Source organism: Agrilus planipennis, unplaced genomic scaffold (genome assembly GCF_000699045.2).
Source record: "Agrilus planipennis isolate EAB-ADULT unplaced genomic scaffold, Apla_2.0 scaffold251, whole genome shotgun sequence".
NCBI lineage: Eukaryota > Metazoa > Arthropoda > Insecta > Coleoptera > Buprestidae > Agrilus > Agrilus planipennis.
Window position 1 is genome coordinate 376,048 of NW_020439110.1, and position 11,892 is coordinate 387,939.

General features: G+C 35.9%; 1 protein-coding gene across 1 annotated transcript in view; it reads right to left on the reverse strand.

Annotated features, from left to right (window-relative positions):
* LOC108740451 overlaps positions 1-11,892 on the reverse strand; it is a gene marked incomplete in the record, with an annotated part of 26,266 nt that continues 14,374 nt past the window's right edge. Inside the window, 2 exon segments of the mRNA XM_018474776.2 lie at positions 1-523; positions 4,269-4,383. Of these exon segments, the coding sequence (XP_018330278.1) occupies positions 404-523; positions 4,269-4,383 (235 nt within the window).

Consider the following 11,892-nt stretch of genomic DNA (forward strand, 5'->3'; position numbering starts at 1 on the left):
AGTAAGGGGTCCTCGGGGGGGGAGGTTCATCAGTCACTGTTCGCACCCTTTTTTCTGATGCAAACAGTAAAAGATTTTTTCTAATCTGAGACCACAATATGAATCTAACACTAATAGATGTATACGACAGACAAAAACTATTTGATGTAATAATAAAATTAATGAATGAACACAATTCGATTTAAAAATAATTTACGTTTGCTTAACATTTTTATTTCACCTTTTGTTACATCATTAGTAGAACTTTGACGGTTCCTTCGATGAGCAGTTTCAGCAAATCGATTGTTTTATCTTCCTGTCATCAATTTCATTAGGTCGAATGTAAATTACAATTGCGGTAAATAATTTAATAATTTTCTATTAAATGAAAAGAGGAAAATACATGCTACTAATCGTAAGTGGTTCATCTGAACAGGAACGATAGGAAAGTGATAGCACTAAGTGAAATTAGGGAACTTGATATTGATGTTGACGACGACGGTAAAATTCCACATTTTTCCGGCGTGTAATCGTGACAATGGTTCTGAAACAAAAGAAAAATATTTTTAATTTCATTTGTTCATGTTTTGTTTTTACGCTTTATCTAATTAATAATAATTACTAATTCTGCATTAACGTAGTTTTGCGACCGATAATTTTACTTAAAATATATTATTTAAAACAATTAGGTAATGTTGGTATTTGTTTAAAAATTGTAGGGTTGGTAACAGAATAAATAAAATACGTTTTGATGAAACGAAGTATAGAACGATCAGTATACGGGTCCAAAGGTCGGTCAGTCGACGCACAATATGTTTTCCGAGCAGCACGTTTTGCTGCGATCTTTTTTATAATAAATGACCGAAATACGGTAAATTTATTTGGGAAATACTTTGATTTTTCGTTAATAATTTAGATATTTACGAGCGAGTACAAAAAGTGTAGATACGTTTATGGACTGATATAAAATATTCACGCGTGAAAAAAGAACGAAAATTATCTAGTGACAGAATGACTAATCCGGAGAGGAATTTCCACGGCTTCTAGAAGAAAATCGTACACGTTTACGTAAGTAAGCTGATAAATCAGTTATAGAATTGGATTTATTAAGTTACTTTTATTGTTTCCAACTTTCTTTACAACTTTTTACGACATGACAAGCGTTACTTCACCTGAATGTTATTTCAGGTCGATGGTTAATTGTATCCAATATTAAATTAGGTGTAAGATACACTTTCGTCCGAAAACATTAAATGCCAATAATTAAATCGCAAACGCCAGATTAGTACGTGCATACTTTTTGTCCATAATTCCCTTGAGAGTAAACGTTGCAAAAGGGTTTTCTAATATATGTAACTCGAATAATGAAAATTAAGTTACTCAAATTTTAAACAAGAAAAAAGTTTACATTTCTCTTTACGAAATTGATTTGCCTAATGGAAATCGCACTAATTTAAAACATCTTATCCCCCGAAACCTTTAGGGCTCAAAAGCGGTATATAGTAACTACAGGGAGAGGGTTTGTGGTCACCCATTTCTGTACTCGTGCGTCCCTAGCGATTGTGTTTTCATTTGAGCCTCGCAAGGGCGAAAATGTCCAACTTTTCCAACTGAAATTGTGATTAAAACCCCTCCGAGGGTCGTGGTTTTAGAATGCAAAATTAGTGAGAAATAACGAATGAAATAATAACCACCTTTCTGCGTATTACACTCAATGCTGTCTTGGGGCGTTTACAAAACGGTTTAATTAAATAAGCAACGCTAATATGTATATACATTTTTTAGTTGCTAAACGATTTAGAAGATTTCCTTTAGTTTTTCTCTACTCTGTTATTAAATAAATGACGTCTTGAAAGAAGGGGGGGGGGTGAAATTTAAAAGATCAAAATTTGTAGGGATTGTTTCCTTCAAATCCGAAAATGAGAAAAATGACTGTTTGCAGGACTGAATGCTTTGACGGTAACAGTTTAGCAATAATTATATTATTACCTTATCATTTTTACGAATGAAGTGTAGGATTAAGACAAATGCGGTTAAAATTATTCCTAACCTTATCTTACATTGAATAATACCAAATCGATCGAAAAACAATGTTCGTTTTGAATCTTAATTAATAAAATTAGTTGAATGTAAACAAACGGAAATTAACGTTTAAAAAGTTGGTATAATCGCTTGGATTTTCAAATCAAAATGTGTGCGGTTGTCAACTGATGGACTTTTGGCTTGATTTTCATTTTATTTTGTGAAGCCTTTTGTTGATATGATGACTTGCAGTTGAATTACTGTTTTTAAATCTTCTTTATCGATGGATTCACTTCTTCAGTGTCCACTTGTCTAAAGTCGACGACAGTTTGCATAAGGGGTTGATTTCAACCTTCAATCTTTCGTGTTTTGTCTTCTAAAGAGTTAATGTAGGTAAAATCGAAATACAGGCAGTGTATCACTATTTAATGGTTATTTACTGGTATTGATGTATTTCAAGAGTTATCATGTACACAAGGTCGTCGATTCAGTTAAACAAGTTGGTATATCTTAGATTACTAAGGTTTTGTCTAAACTTCAAATACATCAGTAGCAGGAAAAACCCACTAGATGGCAATTTACTGCCTGTATTTTACTTCAGATTATTATCCAATTACACATCGAAGATAGCATTGTTCTGATTAGTTTGGTATATTTAATGTGACTTGAGTTGTTAAACATTGAAATCGCCCATTTATTCTATAATCCTCTATAGAAGGACATATTTGTTTATATTGATTGGTACTAGTGATGCACAAAGCAAGATTTACTGTTTTACTTGTTAACGTCTTGCCTTGCTTAGCTTAGCGAGTTGTGTTACGACTTGGCCTGATTTTTGTCTGATTCCTCTAAATTGTAGAACAAGTATTTTGGTATAGAGTAGAATCTAAACATTTTGCATATATCACACAAAAAAACTTGAATTCTTGACTCTTGCTAATATCTTGACAAGAAATCTTGCTAAGAGAAATTCTTGTCTTGCATTGTTCTTGAAGTTCGTGACATTAATCTCTACGCTGATCATTTTTCATCAAAATGACGTACAGACATACAAGAACTGTTCATGTTTTAAGTCATCATTTTATGGAATATTTTACATTCTTCAGGCAATACACGCGGCAAAACATAGAGAAATGCTGCTAGGAAAATCCGGTCATTTATTTAACAGAGAGTAGCAAACAGTAACGAGATACAGTACATGATGCGGGGATGGCGAAGCGTAGGGTTGTTTCTTCAACTTACGTTGGTTGTTTTGCGTTCCTATTGCATATTTGTCCGTCGACTTGCTCAAATAACAAACGCAGAGAGAAAAAAGATGAAACAAACATAACATTGCTAGCCGAGCCAACGCAGCGACTTGCAACTGAAATATTCAGGAGTATTTAAAATGTTCACGTACCCTCAATACTTTGCCACTACACCAAACTTGTGCATATTACATCTGCCTCATCTCGGTTTATTTATCATTTTGCTCAACGTTCAAATATGCTTGCCCACATGTGCGGTTGCAAGTTATTCGGATGATAAATTTTAATTAGAACTGTTCACAACTACGAACTTAAATTTACTGCCTTCCGAATTGGACGTTCGCAATCAACAATTTTCCGTTTTCCCCAAACTTTATAATTCTGTTTGTGTGTACACAATTATCATTTATAATTTGCACGGTTCAACAAGGAGGGTTGTTCTTCATTTTCTTTCTATGAAATCAACAATTACATTTGACCACTCGTATTATTTTATTATTCTCAAGATAGAGGTAATTCTACTGTCAAAGATCGTAGATTGACGCAGTTGGGCTTTTTAATTTAAATTCTTATTGACGACTTTTTAGTTGTGCTTTATCAATGTATTGAGAGTTTATGTTTATGAATACTGTTTTTATAAGTCCTGTAGGTTCATTTCCTACCTAAGAAAAAATTTAAAGATCCTGATTTCACAATTTTCCAGCTGTGTAATTCTGAAAGGAAACATCTACTTGATTTTTATAAACCTATTCAGTGATATGCCACTCAGTATGGTACCTAAGCAATTTTTTTTCGTCTTTGCCGCCATTTTCTACTTTACGGCCGCCATTATGGTTCTATAAAAGCAAAACCTAGTTTATAACCATCTCGCAGTCGGGTGGAAATACTTTCTATCCAATTGTTACACATTTCTGTCACCAGTTGTCGCTGTAGTCATCATGTACCATCACGAGACTTTTAAGTTTGCAGTTTTTGTTAATTTAGATTTAGATTGTAGGAAATTAGGCAAACATAACCTACCTTTATCATCGCCGAAGACATTCTCTCCATAAAGAACTTGCTAAATTCCGCCGCCTCGTTCCCGCAGGATCTTTCAACCGTACGAGTCGAACAACTGGTATACTCTTGAAAAGAACTGCAACAAGAGAGAAAATACCCTGAATAAAACATATAAAGGCACATCAGATCAATCATATGTGTGTAATCCCTTATTTGAATCCCATTTAAATTGGTTTCGTGCTTTTCCTTTTTTGTAGAAAATCACGTTTTACGTCAAAGTTCAACAAACGTAACACGCTTTACCACCCCTGCTAAACAAACAAAATAAACGAAACAAATGAAAAACATACGTCCTTTTTTTTGTTTGACGTTGAAATACCAACATTTTATTAAAACAGGATTCAAATAAATTTAAACAATAGCTATACATAGGTACTTATATAGAAAATATCGTTTTTTTTTCTTGTTGTATAATAACGATTTCTACTTCAATGAAGCTTTCACGTTTTCAATTACCCCATAAAAAGCACATCAAAAAAATGAGATTGGCATGGTTTTAGTCGTTATCTTGTTGGCCGTGATGGTGTAAATTCACATTTTCAATCCATAAACTAGAACTTTTCCAAGTAAAAAAAGAACAGGTGGATACAAGGTTCTTTATTTCCGTGATGGAACAGTTTGGCATGAGAAGCCAATAGGGGAATTCCTGGAAGGATTTTAAATATGCCGTAAATAATTCCCTTTTGTTAGGTCCACGTTACTGGAATCGGAACGAAGCGTCACGCACGTCATGCTTATAGTTATATGTATAGATATATAATGAAAATCCAGAAAAAGATCTGATTCTTATTTATTTATATTGTAAACAACACCCGAGGAAGCCTACGAAAAATTTTTTATTCATGGTCTCGTATTTTCCTACTAAATTATAATCGATTGTTTTACCACCCACTTGACGATAAAAAAAATGTTTGATTGCTAGTAATTTTTTTTTATTTATTCAACAAATATATAAGTAATATGATTGATGTTTAGATTTTGTACGTTTTATCATTTGTTCATATAAGGACTACGTCAAGTATTTCTAATATTGTCAAAGGTCGCATTATTTTTAGACAACTGTCACTGAGTTTTTTGTTTGATCGACATGCAAACAACCGAAATAAAATTATCATTCTAATAATAAATCTGTTGTTAGAATATTAGCAGTCGCCCCCCGCGTCTATATACCCATGAGCAAAATAAATCATTCTCTAGATATTTAAACAGCATCCGAACGCCCCTGCTTATGAAACGCGACTGTTGGCTTTTTGTTGGATTTTAAAATTTTCTAATTTCTAAGATTATCTCCCATTAATACACACTCTCGTTAACCTTTCCTTCTGTATTGTCATGGAAAGTCATCATAATAATAATAATAATATTTGAAACACATTGAAATTCCTAGCGGTTAATATTAAATATTGATTTGAAAATTAATAATTAATCAATTTTATTTCCACTATAAGTTACCTCAAATTAATGAAATAAATTTTTGTGGCTGCCATCACACCCTCTTCGTTGTTGCTGTTGTTACCACCGTGGCTTCGTGGTCAGAGCATTGGTGCCACCAATGGCGTCGGGTTCGATTCCCGGCGAGGGCAGAAACGAAAATTTTTCTCAATGATTTGAGGTAACTTAGTGTGGAAAAGAAATTGAAATTGAATTTTCAAATTGACAAATAATAATATTAACAAAATTTCCTGTGGAGCAAAATATGAAAGGGTTCAATTAGTCCATTCTTAGCAACGTTAATTAGTAAGGTGCTGAACATTTCTTTGGATCAATTTTTATGAATTGCACTTCATTCAAATGCGAACGTTTTGCATCAATTGTCTGTCTTCCTTATATTCTGAAGGGCTATCATCAGCCGCGTCACTCGGCTTAATACGTCGGGGAAGTGCTCTCCTTTTGCCTTCATCTAAAGCCTCAGAAACTGATTCGCATTATGGAAATCGTTTCCGTTTCGTCTACGTGCTAAAATTGCATACACGCTTCCGCCGAAAAGTTATGCCGAATACCGGAGAGATATAGTGGTTCTAGACCGTCTGTCTGTTTGTCTGTCTGTCTGTGTATCTTCATCTCTTAAGAATTTCGAAGTGTAGAAACAATAATGGAGATGACGACGGTGAAATGAAGATTCAGACGCCAGGCGTCGCATTTGTCCTTCCGTTTGTATAACTTAATGAATATTGTACATTTACGAAACGAGGTAAAGGATAAAGTAATTCAACGGGTGCATTATTCTGTAGATATATGAAGAAGTACATACGTTTCGTTTGAATGTATTATAAAAAAAATTGTATGTGCGCTTGGACCTGGTATCTATAGGTATATGCGATATGAAATATAAATTTTTTGAAATGAAACTTCTTTGCGCACGGTAGGGTAAGTTCGTTTCATGCGAGTTGCTATTTAACGAAATCATGCAACGCATTTCCCCCGCTGTCTGTCCCTATGTATGCTCAGATCTTTAAAACTACGCAACGGATTCTAATGCAGTTTTTTTAAATAGATAGAGTAATTCATGAGGAAGGTTTATATGTATAATACATGCATAATATAGTAGAGAAACACTGATAATTTTAGAGGTTTGTAATGTAATGTCGTAAATAAACATTTTTTTTGCGTTTACATTGTAAACGCTGGCTGAACCCTACGAGATAAATCAAAACAATATACTATAATATTGTACACCTTAAAAAGGTCTACCAAAAAGTCCGTGATGGTATATGTCTATCCCTTAGGGATAACCCGCAATCACCATTTTTTATCTTTTACTTTTTACGAGAAATAATGGCTTATTTACGAAGAGATTTTAAGCAATACAGCATTAATCCTTATCCAATTAAGTACTTTTAAATACATTGTGCATTTAATATAGATCAATATGGCCCTTTACACTTTGTAATTCAAATGAATATTTTCGAAGATATTACAAACTTAAAATGCAGAGACATAGCGATTGCGGCGGTACCGGCCGGTTTGTATTGTCTAATGACAAAGAAGCTGTGATTGTTGTATATAAAGAAATTCTATAGTATATTTACTATCAGCATTGCACCCGTGCGAAGCTTACTGTACAAATACAAATAAAAACAGGCGTAATCGTCTCGTTTGATTTTTGATATATTCTTCATCTAGCACTATTGAAATGTTCGCGTCTGCAGGGGATAATAAATTCATAATCTCACACGTAGGTCATTAAAGAGAATCTCTAAAATGCCGGAGGTCGATGGTTAGAGCCTGAAGGATTTAGTACGTAGTAGACACGTAGAGTCAAAGGGTCTTTGTGAACTCTCATTTACCTATAAAGTTTTCATTTTAACGCCAGATACAATGCAGATTCACTTTACGGAATGACTCAAGACGTTGGAAACATGCAAAACATGAAAGATTGATAGTGGTTCATTCTTCTCTTCCGAAGTGAATTCCAACTAACTTTGTTCGTTTTCATAATAATTAATAACCGAGCAATTATGAAAGGAAATAGGTAATCCATTTAACCATTTCCCCTTACACGCGATTATGCTTACTAACAATAAAGTGGCATTTAGAATGCGCCCCGAACTAACCCGAAAGGATTTAGGTACAATGTGATGAGTGGATCTAAAGAACAAACACCAGGTATTATAAAATTTAATCGGGTAACAACAACACCAGGAATATGTCCGGATATTGTACGAGTAACAGGGTGAAGCGCCGATTCACCCTTCACCGTACCGCCAACAACCACAAGAACGAGAAACGAGAGGTCAAGGAGGTCATTAACAGCCTGGAATGTCACTTGAAAGAATCAACCAAGAATAATGAGGTGAATGTATACATTATAACGAGGAGAATAACTCAACACATGCCAATGCGTAAGGATGTTTACAAATCTCTGAGTTTGTAATTTATATTATATTGTAAATATTCTGGATTTTATTGGAATCCGCGACGTAAGCATGAACCGCGTGGTGACATAACTTGTTACTTGAATGAGGGACAAATTTACCTATATGGGATTAGTACAAAAATTAAAACTTTTGCGTTTTTCATTCCCACCAGCCACTAATGCTCTCAGGATTAAGCCGGAAAGTAGAGCGGAAGGCGCTCTCCAGACTCCTTTCAGGAATCGGTGGGTGGTGGTTCGAGTGAGAAAGATGAGTCGGACGAAACGAAGACAGAAGAGAATGAAAGATTATCTGTGGAATATTACTGCCCCAGCATTTGCCTAAGTGATCCAAGATAACCACAGAAAAACTTGGACCAAGGCAGACGGACCCGGAATCGAACCGGCGTCTTCCCGAATCCTAAACAATGGTCTAAACCTTGGTCATGCCGCTCGGTTAGTAGCGGGAATAGTAACGTGTGGACCTCATGTGGTAAATGGGGAGCATGTTGATGGAAAGATTTCCCAAAGATTCATTGTCAGGGTCCCAGAAAAGAAATCAGAGATACTAAAGTGAGGTATACCCAGTGAGTTTTTCTTAAAGACCATATAAACAACAACACATGTACAAACTTACAAAGAAATGGGCAATCCCATCATCTCCAGAGGCTCAAATAGGCAATCCCACCAAGCGCTGGCACTCAAATGGGCAAAAATCAGTCATATTAGACAAAATTGTTTATAGCTATCTGTTACTCATATATTTAATTGATTCTCCAAAATTTATAGTGATGTATAAATGGGCTAAGACGTTACCTGCGTACATGCCCACTCGTAGGGCAACACCATGAGTTCATGAGGTTTACACGACGAGAAATGGTTAACCTCATTGGGACCCTGGTTGTTTCCCTCCTAAAATTCTATTCGGGGTAGACTGAAATCTATCGACTAATTTTTGCGTGATGCCAAATTAAATTATAATAGAAGTAGGATGATTGTTTATTTCCGATTTTATTAGGATATGCGGTGGATGGGTTTTACTATTTTCAAATGTCGTCCGGTTAAGTAATTGACGAATTGCCTCCATCTTGGGGATGGATGAAGCGCGAAGGTAATGTAGGGTGCATTAACGTGATTCAAAAATACGCCCGGAGCGGAACAGAATAGGTATGAGTTATCTTTGCCGTTGAGGTGGAAGTTTCGTTGGCATTTGCATTTTTGTACGCCCAAGGGAGAGCTGCTAAGAACAACGCTCGCAATTTCCTACTTCCGTTGGCGTACGACCAGGTGGTATGCCTGTCATTGGGATAATACGTCAGACCGCAATGTTTACATTCATTCGCTAACGAAATAATTTTCTTAGACGAAAAGAAAACACGAAATCTAAATAATTGCTTTAAGATAGAATATGGAAGAGGTAAGAAAAAGAATTATGGTTGTTATATGTGTTCATATATAGGGTTGTTCGGAAAGTCATTTCGTTTTTTCCCGACAGAGGATTTAATTGTATTCTTTTGCACCCAACTTCACATTTAAGCCGTATAATTTTTATATGCTTTGAGAGCTCATATAGCAAGGCTTGTGTGTGAAAAATTCCAATTAATTCTACGCAGTAGTTTTTGGTTGGTGCCCTTTTAAATATGGAGAGCGATAAGCAGCATTTTCGACATATCTTACTGTTTTACTACAGAAAGGGTAAAAATGCTGTTCAAGCCAGAAAGAAATTGACTGATGTGTATGGAGAAGGTGTGTTGACAGTACGCCAGTGCCAGAACTGGTTCGCTAAATTTCGATCCGGCAATTTTGATGTCGAAGATGCACCACGTTCGGGAAGGCCGGTTGAAGCTGATAAAGACGCGATAAAGGCATTAGTTGATGTGAACCGGCGAATAACAACACGTGAGATCGGATTGAGGTTAAATTTATCAAATTCAACAGTTTATGACCACTTGAAAGGCCTGGGATTATCCTCGAAGCTCGATGTATGGGTTCCCCATGTTCTCACAGAGAGAAATCTGTGTCGCCGCATTGACGTCTGCGATTCGCTTCTCAAACGTCACGAAAATGATCCGTTTTTGAAGCGCATCATCACTGGGGACGAAAAATGGGTTGTATACAACAACGTCAAACGCAAGAGGTCATGGAGCAAAAAAGATGAACCGGCTCAAACCATTTCCAAAGCCGATATTCACCAAAAAAAGGTGATGCTGTCTGTTTGGTGGGATTTTAAAGGAATCGTTTTTTTTGAGCTTTTACCGGATAACACAACGATTAATTCGGAAGTCTACTGTCATCAGCTGGACAAACTGAATGATGCACTTCAACAGAAAAGGTCAGAACTAATCAACAGGAAAGGTGTAGTGTTTCACCAAGACAACGCGAGACCTCACACAAGTTTGGTCACTCGCCAAAAGCTTTTACAGCTTGAATGGGATACAATGCTACACCCACCATATTCTCCAGACCTGGATCAGTTTTTTGCCAGCAAAGACCAAATATTTTATGAGCGTGGAATTATGCTACTACCAGAAAGATGGCAAAAGGTGTTGGACCAGAACGGTCAATATATGATTTATTAATGTATTTGTTTATTATACGAAAACTGTCTTTGATTTCCACAAAAAAAAACGAAATGACTTTCCGAACAACCCTATATATTGCTGCAACTCTTATCTATAATATGGTTTGAGGTTCGTTATTAACTTTATAATTAGAATTAGGTGATTATTAAAACGTCTAAGTGAAGAATGGAACTAACAAGCGCGTAAATACAGGATGTTGCGGTTTAATCAGAATTTTTAATTTTGTAAATTTTGACATGTTGACTGTGTTTAGATGTAAATATTCGATCATACATAGGCTGTGGCCAAACGGAATGCCCATTGGATTTTAGAAAGGATAGGAGAACAGAGGTCACTATGGAGGTCAATAAGAAGTTGGTAGGACACCTTCTAGTTAGAGACATATTAGAAACAGAAACAGGTGTTGAGAAGAATAGAGGTAGACCGCCAATGCGTAAGGATGTTTACAAATCTCTGAGTTTGTAATTTATATTATATTGTAAATATTCTGGATTTTATTGGAATCCGCGACGTAAGCATGAACCGCGTGGTGACATAACTTGTTACTTGAATGAGGGACAAATTTACCTATATGGGATTAGTACAAAAATTAAAACTTTTGCGTTTTTCATTCCCACCAGCCACTAATGCTCTCAGGATTAAGCCGGAAAGTAGAGCGGAAGGCGCTCTCCAGACTCCTTTCAGGAATCGGTGGGTGGTGGTTCGAGTGAGAAAGATGAGTCGGACGAAACGAAGACAGAAGAGAATGAAAGATTATCTGTGGAATATTACTGCCCCAGCATTTGCCTAAGTGATCCAAGATAACCACAGAAAAACTTGGACCAAGGCAGACGGACCCGGAATCGAACCGGCGTCTTCCCGAATGCTAACCAATGGTCTAAACCTCCAGGCCATGCCGCTCGGTTGTCGCTGCTACATTTTAAAATATACATCGAAGACGCCATCAACATCATTAAAGACAGTACAACTGTAGGGATAGATATACAGGGGCAAAAGATTAGCATGCTTAGATTTGCAGATGATATAGCATGATACCATCTAGCAAAGAGGAGGTTAGAGGAGTTAGAGGTAGCTTTAAATAAAATGGAAACGTTATTGACCCAGCAGTATTGCATGAAACTAAATAAAAGTAAAACAAAAATACTGGTAT